At 45.0% G+C, this 14,594-nt stretch overlaps 1 protein-coding gene across 1 annotated transcript in view; it reads left to right on the top strand.

The window, feature by feature from the left end:
* Positions 1–8,578, top strand: part of Chat (choline O-acetyltransferase) — a 52,904-nt gene extending 44,326 nt beyond the window's left edge. Inside the window, exons 14-15 of the mRNA XM_013036194.1 lie at positions 5,715–5,852; positions 8,309–8,578. Of these exons, the coding sequence (XP_012891648.1) occupies positions 5,715–5,852; positions 8,309–8,578 (408 nt within the window). The remainder of the gene's footprint in view (positions 1–5,714; positions 5,853–8,308) is intronic.
* Positions 8,579–14,594: the final 6,016 nt, after the last annotated feature.

Here is a 14,594-nt window from a genome sequence, read left to right as displayed (position 1 = left end):
GCTATGTGAGCTCAGAGCCAGTGAGGGTGGGGTCCTTGGCACAAGCCCCTCATGACAGGTCAGCCACCAACAGTTCAATGACCCTCCCCCCAAGGCCACCTCCTGCTCAGAGATTCCATTTTCTTATTTTTAGAACATGGGTAACACACTGTTCTTGCTCTTTCCACAAGATTTCACAGGAATACAATGAGTGCTATTTGAAATAGGTTGACCTACAGTCATGATAATAACCACACTTGATATGGCTGATAAGAGAAGTCAGATGTGAGGAGATGGACTCTGGCTGGTAAATGGCTCCTTTGCACAGTTATATTTATCCCATCTAAGACTGATTGCCTCTTGTTTCCTGTATATTTACTTCTGCTATCTATGATCGGAAAGCTTTGCTAAAAATTAATAATGAAATCAAAATTATAAGAAGAATGATTCCCTAGTTTAAGGAAATAATTTATCCTGTGTGGCTACAAAGCCATTATTTGCAGACAAACTATGGAGAATAAACATCTACTTGAGAGGTGATCAATGTGCTAATTGTAAATCATTCTAAAACCATATTTGAAGGAACATGTAATCTGTGAAGAGGTTTGACCTAATTTCATCCTATGTGCTTGAAAGCAAATACAATGTATTTCTGGATTTTAGAACAAGTCAATGGAGACTTTTCTTTAAATAAGTCCCTAATTGGATATTTAAGATTGTTTGGTTTGGGGAAAATTAAGCCCAATGTTAGTCAGCTTGTTGTTGCTGTAACAAAATACCCGAGACAATAAATTTTCGAAGGAAAAGGTTAATTTTGGCTCAGAGGTTCAGAGGTTCGGCCCGTGTGCAGTGGGCCTCATGGTTTAGGACCTGTGGCAAGGCTGCCTGTCATGGCAGGCAGCCCGTGGTGGAACAAAACCATTCACCTTCATCAGGGAACCAGAAAGAGGGAGGAGAGGATGGATCCTGGAGCACCACAATCCTCTTTAAAGGCAATGCCCTCCTGATAGCCCCCACCTCTTAAGTTCCCTGTCTCCCAATAGTGTCAGCCCAGGATCCAAGCCTCTAATTCATATGCCTTTGGGGAAAAATCCATCCCCAAACTGCAGCAAGGAATACCCTGTACTGTACTCAATGTGGTGCTAGGGAGCCAAGACGGACATTCATAGTCCTGTCCTTAGGGGTTTCTGCATGCAGTTGGGGGCAGGTCTTTCAAAGTTAAGTCCCATCTCATGTGAAGAGACCCTCAGAAAGTAATAGAAAACATGGAGTTGGGAATTCTTTTCTTTGCTTGGGAAAACCAAGAAGACTTCCTGGAGGAAGTGGTGCTCAAAATGAGACTTGAGATGAAAAGAAGGAAGGATAACCCAAGAAGGGAACAGCATTGTGAAGGCAAAGGATCCTGATTGCATAAGATATGTCTAAGAAAACCAGTAGCTCAGTATATGCATCCTACAAAGGGCAGGGGCTGGTGTTGGGTTTCTCATTGCAAAGCTCCACCCAATGTAGGGTGAAAGGATTCTGGATCTGGTGTGGCTTTCCTCTGGGGCCAAGGTGGGAGACTGAAGAGGAAGACATGAGCTTCTGATTCAACATAGTGGGTTGAGTACAAAACTTGACTGTCACTCACTCTGCAACTCCCAAGGCAATAGTGAAGGAATTTTTTAAGCCATAAATACACTGAGGTAAATAAGAACAGGAAAGAAAATGACAGCAAAATGTTAGAGCTGGAAATTAGTACTGATAGAAACTGGCTTAGGATCAAAGAGACCCCAAAAGAGTGGAGGATGGGACTGAAAATAAGGGTGTCTTAGTCTGTTGGAGCCACTATAACAGAATACCAGGGACTAGATAACATAAAGAGGAGAGATTTGTTTGTCACCATTCTGGAGGCTAGAAATCTAATCAGAGGGAAAGCTGGTGGAGGTGCTGCTTGGTGCTTCCAAAATGGTGGCTTTCCCAGCATCTGTGGATGAATGGCAGAGGGCAGGATGGCAATAAGCCGAGAGCTGTTCCCTCTCCTCTAAGGGCCTCCAGGAAGGAGCCCTCATGAACGAATTGCCTTGGGCTTTATAAATTTTACAAATGAAAATTCCATAAATAAGAACATAAATCTCAAAACATTTTCTGTCAATAAAATTAACTCTGAATGAAAATACAGCAGTAAAAGTTCAACAGAAGGTTTAGAAAATGTAAGGTGTGGTTGCAGGTGTGGCTACGTTGGTAGAGCACTTAGACAATAAGTAAAAGCCACCAGTATTGAGTTCGAGTCCCCATCTCAGACCTAAAACAAAAAGAAAAAAAATTATGAGAAGGCAATCTCCTCTAAATACCAACAAAACAAAGATAAAAAAAAAAAAAAAAGGAAGCAGGGCACTGGTATAGGCTCATGCCTATACAGTAATCCTAGCTACTCAGAAGGCTGAGATCTGAAGACCTAAGTCTGAAGCCAGCCCTAGGCAGGAAAGTCCATGAGACTCCAACTCCAAAATAACCAGCAAAAAGCTAGGCTGGAGGCATGGCTCAAGTGCTAGAGTACCAGTGGAATGAGCAAGCCTAATGAATACAAAGCCCTGAGCTCTAGTCCCATGACTGCCAAAAAAATTAAAAGATCAAGAAACCACAAAAAAAATCAATAGGAAAATCTAGTCATAGTGTACTGTATAACTCAGCTGTAAATATTTACATAATGATATTATATAAATACTACATGGTAGTCAAACAACAAAGTTAAAACAGAAGTCTGTGAGAAAATAGGGAAATGGAAGTATGCCGGGAAGTAGAAGCCTTTTAAAAAGCTAAAGTTTTGTAAGGCACCCGTGGCTCACACCTACAATTCTAGCTACTCAGGAGGCTGAGAGCTGAGGATCAGAGAAGCCAACCAAGGCAGGAAAGTTCATAAAACTCTTATCTCCAAAAAATGACTAAAAAAGCTGGGAGTGGAGCTGTGGCTCAACTGGTAGAGGGCTAGCCTTGAGCAAAAGCAGCTCAGGCCCAAACCCTGAGTTCAAGCTCTAGGACCTGGGGGAAAAAGCTGAAGCTTTTCCTCTTTAACAAAAAGATTATAGGCAAAACTGGAAAAAAAAATTCATGGTGTTCTAAGCAAGTATTTGGTAAATAACAAAAGAGGGGGCTGGGAAGGTGGCTCAGTGGTAGAGTGCTTGCCTTGCATGCATGAGGCCCTGGGTTTGATTCCTCAGCATCACATAAGCAGAAAAAGCTGGAAGTGGCACTGTGGTTCAAATGGTAGAGTGCTAGCCTTAAGCTGAAGAGCTGAAAGACAGCGCCCAGGCCCAGAGTTCAGGCCCATGACCGACAAAACAAAACAAAAAAAAAGAGACAACTAGAAGTTAGGCCATCAGTCTCAGCCAAGTGATGTAATCCTTTAGCTTATTTGGATTGCTAAACTATAAACATATATCAAGTTTACCGCAAATTTAAATTCATGAGAAATTTTGGAGAGTATCCTCCAAAACATTTCCCTGGGATTCTGTTATGTTTTCCTAACAGTTGGGTTAGAGATGGGGGTGAGGGAGGAGAAAGGAAGGCAGTGAGTTGAGAAATCTGGAATCCTGCTAGCTTTGGAGCATAAGGAAGGGGGAGAGAAGAAAGAAGATAGCTTCTTGATAGCTGGTAGTGAGGGTAAAAAGGCAATCCCAAGTCAGGACAAGATAGTCCAGCTCCCCTCTCCCGTGCTTCTTTGGCTCTTATCTCAGATTATGGTCATATGATGCTGATTTTCCCTACCACACCTCAGTCTTGGCTGTTCTGTTCTCCATTCTTGCCACAGCATCTAGCAGCATCAGGCATCCATTCACAGAACCTCAGGAGTTGCCGGAATACATGCAGAAAGGACTGAACCAGAGCCCCATTACTCATTACTACCCATGAGTCTCATCCAAACAACTCCTCATTCTCTCTCACCCATTACTGCTACTCTTCTTTCACCCCTCCAGCTGTGGTTGGTTCAGAGATGGTGAAACCATGAGTGGGCTAGCTGCTCTACCGAGCATCTGATTCTATGGACTTACACAAACCAGAGATTAAATAGAGATAACTAAGAAAGGAAAGGTAGCGTCTACCATATGGTTGAGTTCTCATAGCCCTTCCTCTGTCCTGATGGGATGATAAGCAGTGGGGTTGCGGTAAAGCATAGTGGTAGAATGGGTGGCTAGCATGCATGAGGCCCTGGGTTCAATTTCTGGCATAATAGACGAATAAATGAATGAAAATTAAAGCAAGCTGTGGTTTTGTAACTTGTCTTTTCAGACTATAATTGGGCGCCTTCAGAGAAACTCATTGTCTGTACATATTTGATCTCAAGTAAACGAGACCAGCTGTCAGATCCTGAACGTGTCTTGTAAACCCCAAAAAAAGGTCATTTGGAAGGGCGTTTTCCTCCTGTGTGGGGCTCTAACAGCTAAATGATGATCTTATATAACTTGGAATCCTCAGGAGTTACAATGACTGATGTTTACCTGAAGTTCATTGCTATAGACAGGCATGGGCCCCTGAGTCTCCATCAGGACTCAAAGTTGTTCCAAATACATAATCAAAAAAACAATATAAAACAGTAGACTACACACCCAGCCTCAAGTGGAAGAGACGCATTGTCTTGGCCCCACTTCCAGCATACAGCTGTCCCTGAGTTCCATCTACACTGAGATTCTGATTTTAAAAAAGAAAGAGAAGAAAGAAAATAATAACTTTTCACCATTCAATTAGCTCTTTCCTCTTACAAATATCAGCTGAGCTTGGCACCAGTGACTCATACCTGTAATCTTAGCTACTTATGAGGCAGAGATCTGCCAGCCCAAGCAGGAAAATCCCTGATACTCTTAGCTTAATTAACCAGCAAAAAGCCAGAAGTGGAGCTGTGGCTCAAGTGGTAGAACATCACCTGTCTTGAGAAAAAAGTTTGTGACAGCGCCCAAGCCCTGAGTTCATGTCCCACTGCCAGCACATGCACACAGAGATAGCAACTTCTGTTTAGATGTCAAGTTCCTGACTTAAAATCAATCTAGTCGGGCTCTGGAGGCTCACTCTGTAATCCTAGCTACTCAGGAGGCTGAAATCTGAGGATTGTGGTTCAAAGCTGGCCCAGGCAGGAAAGTCTGTGGAACTCTTATCACCAGTTAACCACCAGAAAATCAGAAGTAGAGTGGTGGTTCAAAGTGGTAGAACAGTAGCCTTGAGCAAAAAGAGCTCATGGACAGGCCCTGCGTTCAAGCCCCGTGACTGACAAAAAAACAAACTAGTCTTATGGGCCCCCCCCACACAAATGGCTAAGACTCAGAGAGAGACCTGGGGCTCTCTAACTCTCTTCTCTCCTTGGTCTTTCTTGGGAACCATTGGTTGTGGTGAGTCTGCCCCCTCATCATGCTTGATGAGGCACAGCAGTCCCTGGACCCAGACTCTCTCCCCATCTCAGACAGGCCAGTACTTGGGATGGCCAGGCCAGAGCCACTCTCTCCCTCTAAACCCTGTGGGTTTAGATGCATAGTGGAGGCTCAGACACATTGACTATTAACTTACGCAAGCATGAGGTTCGACCCAACCTGCTCTCAACTCCTCCTTTGCATGTACGCATAAGATCCCAAGCAGCAGAGGCTATGGGGTGGATAGCCTGCCGGCAGCCCTTTCTGAGTTAGCAGGACTGTGGGAGTCACCGTTAGTACTGGGGAGAGAGGAGGGAGTTCATGGCTCATCGCCTGCTCTTCGTTTCTGATTCTCAGGCCATCACAGGAATGGCCATCGACAACCATCTGTTAGCTCTGAGGGAGTTGGCTCAGGAGCTGTGGAAGGAGCTGCCTGAGATGTTCACAGACGAAACTTACCTGATGAGCAACCGATTCATCCTCTCCACCAGCCAGGTACAGCCCCTGCATGTAACCCTGGCCTTCCAAACCCACATGTGTAACCAGTGAGCTTTTAGGTTGGTGATGAAAAGGATGGCTGGAATCAGCAAGTCCTAGCTCTGCCTCTGCCATTTCCTTTTTCTTTAAAAAAAAATGTTGCCAGGTGCCAGTGGCTCATGCCTGTAATCCAAGCCACTCAGAAGGCTGGGATCTGAGGATTCAAAGCCAGCCTGTGCAAGAAAGTCCATGAGACTCTTATCTCCAGTTAATCCCCCAAAAGCTGGAAGTGAAGCTGTGCTAGTATTGAGTAAAAAAGCTCAGAGACAGTACTTAGGCCCCAAGTTAAACCCCAAGACCAGCATAAAAAGATTCTATTTTAATTGGCACTTAATATTATATATACTTAAGATGTACAGTATAATGTTGACAATATCTTTGTACAATGTGACAAGGTCAGATATGCTGATGACCTGTTATCTCAGGGAATATATATTGGGAATGTTCTACTAGCTATTTCGAACTATCTAAACAATTATTGTCCAATCTAGTTATTCTACTGTGCTACAGAACACTGGAAGTGATTCCTCCTATCCATCTGCAGCCCCATACCAACTCACTATCCTCTCTCCCTCCTCCCTCTCCATCTGGCTGTGTGTGTGTGTGTGTGTGTGTGTGTGTGTGTGTGTGTGTGTGTGTATGCCCATCCTGAATATTGAAGTCAGAGGTTGAGCACTGTTTGCTCAAAGCCAGCACTCTGCCACTTGAGCCATAGCTCCACTTCCAGATTTTTGCTGGCTAATTGGAAATAAGAGTCTTCCCAGTCTTTCCTGTCTGGGCTGGCTTCTAACTTCAATTCTCAGATCTCAGCCTCCTGAGTGGCTAGGATGACAGGTGTGAGCCACAGGGGCTCACCTTGGCTTTGCTTCTTATGAGATATGACACCTTGGGAAGAACGATCTAACTCCTTAGAGCACTGGTTCCCATCTTCTCAATAAGAATGATCCCAGACTCCCTTTCAGCCAATGTGGAAACAGCATGGAGCACACCCATCCAGGGGTGCTAACCATTAAGCATCATTGCCTTCCACCTGCTATCTGAAAGGTTGTGACCCACATGGACACCATTGGCTCTGAAGGCCTAGATGGGAGCCCCAAGTAGGCCATGGGAATTATTACAAAGGTCAGGCCACCCACCAATGGCAGATTGGCTGCCAATGCCCATCTCTTGGTGCTATAGACAGGCCTGTGTGCTGTCTGCTGGAAGACCTTGGTCACAAAGACAAGATAGAATACATTTACAGGAGGTCAAAGTGGAGGGAGGAAATATCCCACAAGTCAAATTACTAGAACTTTTCCTCGTGAGTGGCTGATTGTGGGCAGAAAAGGGAACTGATAAAGTCGTGTTTGAGGATAAAAGCCCACTCAGTAATTTGATGTTTGTCATGATGGCAGTGAACTTGCAGACATGAATAAATGTGGACAGAACACAACAACATAAATCCTACAGGAAACCATCCATAGGCAAAAGAAGTGCTCTGGAATGGCTTGATGGCCTCTGGCTATTGCACGGCAAATTTATCTGACAATGCAATGGCTCTATTAGCAAGACTAATGGCTTTTTCTGCCCCATTAAAATGGCCAGGGCCACTTCTAAAGGCCTGAGAACACAGCACCAGAAACTTGTGGGTTTAAAACAAGCCCCATGCCCAGACCTGTCCTCTAGGACTAGCTAATAAAATCACTTGGGGGGAGGGGGGAGGTTCGGTGGTTGTTTTCTAACTGGAAAGTGGGATTTATAGCTTGAATGCCCACAGAAACACATTGTCTTGGTTTGTGATCCTACAAATGCTTAGCATTCTAAATTTAAAGTATCTTAGGTACATAACTAAAATTGCAATTGATAGGAACCTTTCAAACACCCCGTGCTGGGTAATTGTGCATGACCAGGCTTTGGGGAGAAAACTCAGACCAGCCAGGCAATGCTGACAGTAATTAAGAATCTGGGGGAAATCAACACAGAAGATGAGCCAGATTTCCTCCAGTTCATAAATTACTCCCTGTGGGAAGCCATCTAGCAGTCGGGTGCCACCAGGGTACCATTTAGTAAATTACCCTGATTGCCACAGTACCTCAAACGGCCCCTAGGTGAGGAAGAGAGTCAGCCCAAGCCCCGGCACCAGGACTCCTTGGGAACATCCAGAGCAGCAGGTAGAACAGACTGTCCTCTGGGGTGGGTTTGGGGCCCTCATTCTCTGAAACCATGCAGTTAGCTGGGTTTATTTTTCTGACTCTCACTGTGTCCATCCATGCTGAAGCAATTGGTTGGTTTGGTTCATTCAGCCAACCCTCCCCCCCCTGCCCCCGGGGCAGAAAGTAGTCAGAAAAACAAAGATCCTAAGGTGTTAGAACTTTCTAGAAGGTTCACAGGTTGCATTTCAGAACCAGCTGCTTCTGACCTATGCTCTCCTCCAGGTGCCCACAACCACAGAGATGTTTTGTTGCTATGGCCCTGTGGTTCCCAATGGGTACGGCGCCTGTTACAACCCCCAGCCGGAGAACATTCTCTTCTGCATCTCTAGCTTCCACAGCTGCAAGGAGACCTCTTCCACAGGGTTCGCAGAAGCAGTGGGAGCAAGCCTGATCGACATGCAAGACCTCTGCAGCGCTGCACAGCTGCGTGACGGCAAGCTCCTGGTAACAAAGGAAAAAGCCACCAGGCCCAGCCAGGGCCCCCAATCTTGACTCCTGCCACTAGGTATCAACTCCCCAAGCCCAACCCTCTGCAACTACCGGTTGCTGTCACATCCCTGCTCCTGTTCCTGCCCTAGCTTATCAGCTTACTGGCCACATAGGAAGGTATCACGAAGCTGGAGTGTCTGCAGAAAGGGTCCCTCAGTGCACATAGGAATTGTCTCTCCCTACCAAGTTCCTTTCAGCCCTTGCACAAGTCAGACACAAAACCAGCCTGGTCTGGCTTGGGGTGGTCTGAGTGGACCAGGGTCCGTGGTAAGGACTTTTCTCTGTAGTCCTTTGAGTATGAGGTTCATGTTTCCTTCCCCAGAAGGACCTAGAATGTCCAGATGATGTTTCTGCTCAAGGAAAGAATGAGTCACCCCCACTGTGTGCCCAGATGAATGAGCCCAGATGAATCACAAAGCACAGGCCAGCTCTACACCATTACCTCTTATCTTTTGGGAAGAGCAGACACTTGTTTTCTGATTCAAAGCCCTGGTCATGGCATTCTGGGGTCTCCAATGAGCCCTGCAGACCTGTGTATCCTCCTTCTGTATACTCACCAACACCCCTCTCACACACACACACACTGACACACTACACACACACAACCGCCATGCACACACCTTCCACACATGCCATGCACCCACAACAAACACATGACATACTCCTCCCAACACACACACACACATACACACACACACACACACACACACACACACACACACACAGAGCCCTGGTTCATTTAAAATATACTGACCTGTGTCCCACACACCATTCATGTTTCATGTTTTATCTCCCAACTGCCTTCCTTAAAGTTTGGACCATCATAGTTAGATATCCAGAAAGAAAAACACAACACTCTGTGTCTGCCCCAAAGTCTTTGCACCTCTCTGAACTCCAGGTGGTATCAGGGGTAGTCAGAATGAATGAACCTCATAGCCCGAGCAAGTACCTTTGACTGAGTGGTGGGAGGACTTTTACTCTCCTTGGTGCCATCACTTGCACTTTTCTGATTCTTTGCTACCCCATTTCCCACTAAATAGGACCTGTAGTCAATCTGTTCAGACAGGATGCAGCACAGAGCAGGTTGGTTTGAGCTTCTCCATTGCTACTGTTATTGATTATCTATCTCTTGCTTGTTTGTTCTCAAGAGAAAGATTTTTCAAGAAATCTACTGTGACATTAATTTCAGAAAATGATAGCAGCCCAGGCAGGATATCCTACTGTCTGGGTTACCCAGAGATTTGAGCCAAAACTTAGATGGAGAAGCCCCACAGTTAATCCTGACAGACCCCAGACAAGGTCAAGGATTGTCTTTAGGGGCAGTGACCAAAGAGGAGGCATGAGAAGGATGAAAGATGGAGACACTTTTTTTGTTTGTGTTTGTGCCAGTATAGATTTGAATTCAGGGCCTTGGGCTCTTGCCTGCCTTCTCCCACTTTTCCCACCTCAAGACTGGCACGCTATCACTTGAGCCACATCCCCATTTCTGGATATTTTTTTCTGGTTAATTGGAAAGAAGAGTCACTGGAATGTGTTCATCCAGATGGTCTTCAAACCTTGATCCTCAAATCTCAGCTTCCTAAGTAGGTAGGCTTGCAGGTGTGAGTCCTTGGTGCCTAGCTTGGCACTTTTAATTTACAAATAATAATTTACATACTTCTGCATTACAGTGGGGTGTTTGGGCACATTTCTATTGTGTTATAATCAAGGCAAGGTCAGCTGGCAGGTCCATCACTGTCAAGAATTCATCATGTCTTTATAGTGAGAATGTTGACTATAGTCACCTCTCCTATGCATGGAACACCAGAACTCATTCCTTCTACTGACTAGCATTGTACCCATTGACAAGGTTCCCTGTTTCCCCTTCCCCCACAAGCCCCTGGCAAATCTTATTCTAGCATCTACTAAGAATGGGATGACTCTGTGTGTGTGTGTGTGTGTGTGTGTGTGTGTGTGTGTGTTGATCCTAGGGCTTGAACTCAGAGCCTGGGCACTGTCCCTAGGCTTTTTTGCTCAAGGCTAATGCTCTACCACTCGAACCACAAAGACCACCTCTTGCTTTTTGATGCTTAATTGGAGATAAGAATCTCATGGATTTTCCTACCCAGGCTGACTTCAAACTGCAACTCTCAGATCTCATATCTCAACTCTCAGATCTCTCCTGAGTAGCTAGGACTACAGGTATCAGTGCCCAGCCTGGAATGACTTTTTAATGGAAGGCTAAGTGAACAGAGGAGGCAGACTGGGAGACCCAGAAACTCAAAACTGAAGAAAGTAGAACACCGCCACAGCCTCTCACTCCATGTGGCTGCTTTGCCAACCCCAACCCCACCCTTGCAGGGCTTCTGGAAACATCCTGGTCTCAATCCCATGAGCTCTGCCTCATCTTGGGCACTCCACACTGATCCAGAGACCCTGCAACTGTCCTTCCTTTGGGTTCTTGTGTAAGCTTTCCTCACTTTGACTTGGGTTCCTGCATGTGGGCAGGCATGCAGCTTTGCTCAGCTCCCAGAAAACATGGAGGCAGGGAAGTCCTTGGGCCCCTGGCTTTTGATGGAAAACCTTGATGGCATGATGACAAAGACTTAGGCCTTTCAATGTGCAAACTTAAATCATGGAGCTCAGGATCTCTTTGAAGTTCACAGTCAATTCCCCCCACCAGGAGTTGTAGCCTGAAGATCCCAGGGATGTCTGGGACCCACAGACTCCTATTCTAAATTGGCCCAAAACCAGTTGTCTGACCTTTTTCAGTGTAGACCTGAGTTCTCTAATAATTTTCTACATTGATTTCTGGGCAGGCAATGTCCTGATTTGAAGTCACCTAGTTTGCCTAAGTAATTGGCTGCCTAAAGACTCAGTTTCCCCACTGCCAGATGAGGACAGCTTTTGCCAGGCTGGGTAAAGCACTTGGTACAGCAGCAGAACACAGCGCTTGCCTTGGGGCTGCCATTCCCGGCAGGCATTGTTTGAGAGATTTTCTTTTCTATTTTTCTCTCTCTCTCTTTTTTAATGCCCATACTGGGGCTTGAATTGAGGGCCTGAGCTTTTTCCACTCAAGGCTGACACTCTACCACTTGAGCCACACCTCCACTTCTGACTTTTTGATGGTTAACTGGAGATACGAGTTTCAGATTTGTCTATCCAGGTGGTCTTTAAACCACAGTCTTCAGATCTTAGCCTCCTGAGTAGCTAAGATTTCCAGGCATGAGCCACCAATGCATGCCCAGCTTGTCTGAGAGATTTGCATTTTAACTATTGACTTGTCTGAGAGAGCCAAGCTCATTCCTGCTGTTCTCTGAGCACAGGAAAAGGAAGCTCTCCCTCTTAATTCAGATATCAAGCCATGCACTATGAGGGCTTTGAGAATCCTAAGAGATAAATATTTGGTTGGAGGGAATGTCTCTTTTCTCTGAGAAATGAGCTGGAAGCTGGTCTTCCCCCTCTAAGAAGAGATGGCTGCACCCCTATTTATGCAAAGGCAACACTGAGCCAAGGCCATGGGTTTTTCAGTGGGGACCCTGGGAAAGGAGACTAGTCCATGTGTCCCCAAAGAGATGCACAATGAGACAGTCACTTGGAGCAGTGATGCATAATCAACGTGGCCGCGTTATGACACTTCTAAGTTGCCAAAATGTATAAAGTTAATATTTGAGTTCTATTTTTATAAAATAGTTCTAGATTTATGGCAATCTGTACATGTGTATTTATAGTCTTTCCATTTTAATTTATAGTTTGTGCTTTAAAGAAATATATGTGTAACTAAAGAACAGTATATTGAGAGCATTCTATTCAAGTTATTTAATGACTGTAAATCTGCATTCAATAAAATAGAACGTCAAAAAAGATGGAGTTGGCTATCATTCCTTCCAATGGTGCTTTGAAATGTAGTGTTGTAAATACTCTGAGCGGTGTCAGAAGTCCATTGGCTTGGTCTAGGTTCTGCCAGCAGCGTGGAGGGTGTCAGAAAGACACGGAGGAACCAAGGTTGGTAGTGCACATATGCAGTCTTAGCTGCTCACGACGCAGAGCCAGGTGGATCGCGTGAGCTCTGTTCCAAAGCCAGTAGGCAACATAGCAAGACTGTCTAAAAAGACAATGAAATGAAAACAAAAGACACAGGAGCCAGAAGAGAAAAAAGAGGTAGAAAGTAAATCTCGCTTGGTGTAGAGAAAGGGAAAGAGTACAAAGGATTTCTCATCAGGTTAGGTATGATCAGATGGGTTTCATCCCTTCCACCCACCCAACACCTGTAGGCAGCATGAAGTGGAGGTAAAACACCTGGCTCGGGGCCTAGATGCCTGGACAGTAAACCCCATGGCATCTTTGCTGTGGACTTAGGGGATGTCTCCTATGTTCTACCTGTAAAGTAGAGATGGATGTTGAGATCAATGCTGGGCTAGGGGAGGACGGATGAGGCAAGATGGCCATTTGCTTGAAAATGGAGGAAGTGATGGAAACATTTATTACTCTTTTTTTTGGGGGGGGGTCCGGTCATGGGGCCTGAACTCTGGGCCTGGGCACTGTCCCTCAGCTCTTCAGCTCAAGGCTAGCGCTCTACCACTTGAGCCACAGCCCTACTTCCGGCTTTTTTCTTATGTGGTGCTAAGGAATCGAACCCAGAGCCTCGAGCATGCAAGGCAAGTGCTCTACCACTGAGCCACCTTCCCAGCCCCAACATTTATTATTCTTGTTGCTCACACACACACACAGAGAGCGGTGGGGGGGGGGAGGGGGCAGATACCCTCTCTACTGGTGCAGCAATCAGATCATGCCAGAATGGAGATTCCAGAAAAGAGGTCTTGAGCTGCTGTGAAGAGGAGCTTCAGCATCTGTCAGAACAGACGCAGACCCCCAGGGTGGCCATCCAGGGGCTACAGCCTCACAGCTGAGACACCTGCCAGCCACAGAAGGTAGCTGAATTCCAGTCCCAAGTCAGGATGCCTAGAGGTGCCCCCCGCCTCTGGGAAAGGGACTAGAAAAAAAAATTCTTATCAACTAGGGGAGGAACAAAGAAATCTGCCATCTACTTAGGGCTATGGCTCAGGAAAAGAAAGACATTCATGAGAAATCAAAACCACAAACTTGTGCCATGCACTGATGAAAATTCTGAATTTCTGCAACCTCAATCTAAAGCTGGAACTCCAAGCCAATCATTTTAAGAGGCCAAACTGGCTTAAGTAAAGCTCAAAGGACTTCAGCAAAAATCCCCTGCAGAACTACTTTCCTCCTGAACACACTAAACACCCATAGAGAAAAATATTCCACTACAAAGAAGCTTACTGTGAGACGTACAAATAATACAAGAAATGATTCATAGATAGACTCACAGAAAATGGAATTAATATCACAACAAATAGAATTAAAATCACAAAAGCCTGAGTTAGCAGATGAGTCAAGAACCATTGATAAATAAGCTGAATATTATTAAATAAACTACTTAAAAGATACAAAGAAGATAGAATAAAGATATATATGTAGAAGCCCAAGGAGAGATTCACTAGAATAGAAAAAAAGCACTAGTCAAGCAGAAAATGCTAAGAATTTTTTAGAATTAAAGACACAATTCTAAAATACATTAGTCCAAGAAGACCTTATAACACAAGCTCTGAAACATTTAGAGAAGAAAAATAAATATACTTCATATCAAAAAAGCAAACATGATTATGAAAAATTATGGTTTTTAATATTTCCATCAGAAAAAAGAAAGATAAGAAATTGAAGCAATTAAGTACATATTAATTGGTTAACTGGGTAAAGTGAGGTTTGTGCTCAGGGCCACTTGTTAGTCAGGGGCTTGATCACTGGAGACATACCCGGGCCCTTTTCTGCTTTAGTTATTTTTCAGGCAGTTTCTCTTGACTTTGCTCAGGACCAACTTGAAACTGAGCTCCTCCTGCTATGGTTTCCCACATGCTGGAATCACAGATACCCAGTACTATCTCTGTCTACCTAGAAAACATAAGGCCCTAAGAAAGAGGGAGAAAATGTTTAAAAGCATAAAGAGAGCCAGGCACCCATG

The sequence above is a fragment of the Dipodomys ordii genome, unplaced genomic scaffold (genome assembly GCF_000151885.1).
Source record: "Dipodomys ordii isolate 6190 unplaced genomic scaffold, Dord_2.0 Scaffold259, whole genome shotgun sequence".
Lineage (NCBI taxonomy): Eukaryota > Metazoa > Chordata > Mammalia > Rodentia > Heteromyidae > Dipodomys > Dipodomys ordii.
Note: the sequence above shows the minus strand (reverse complement) of the source record. Positions and strands in the feature narration are given on the sequence as shown.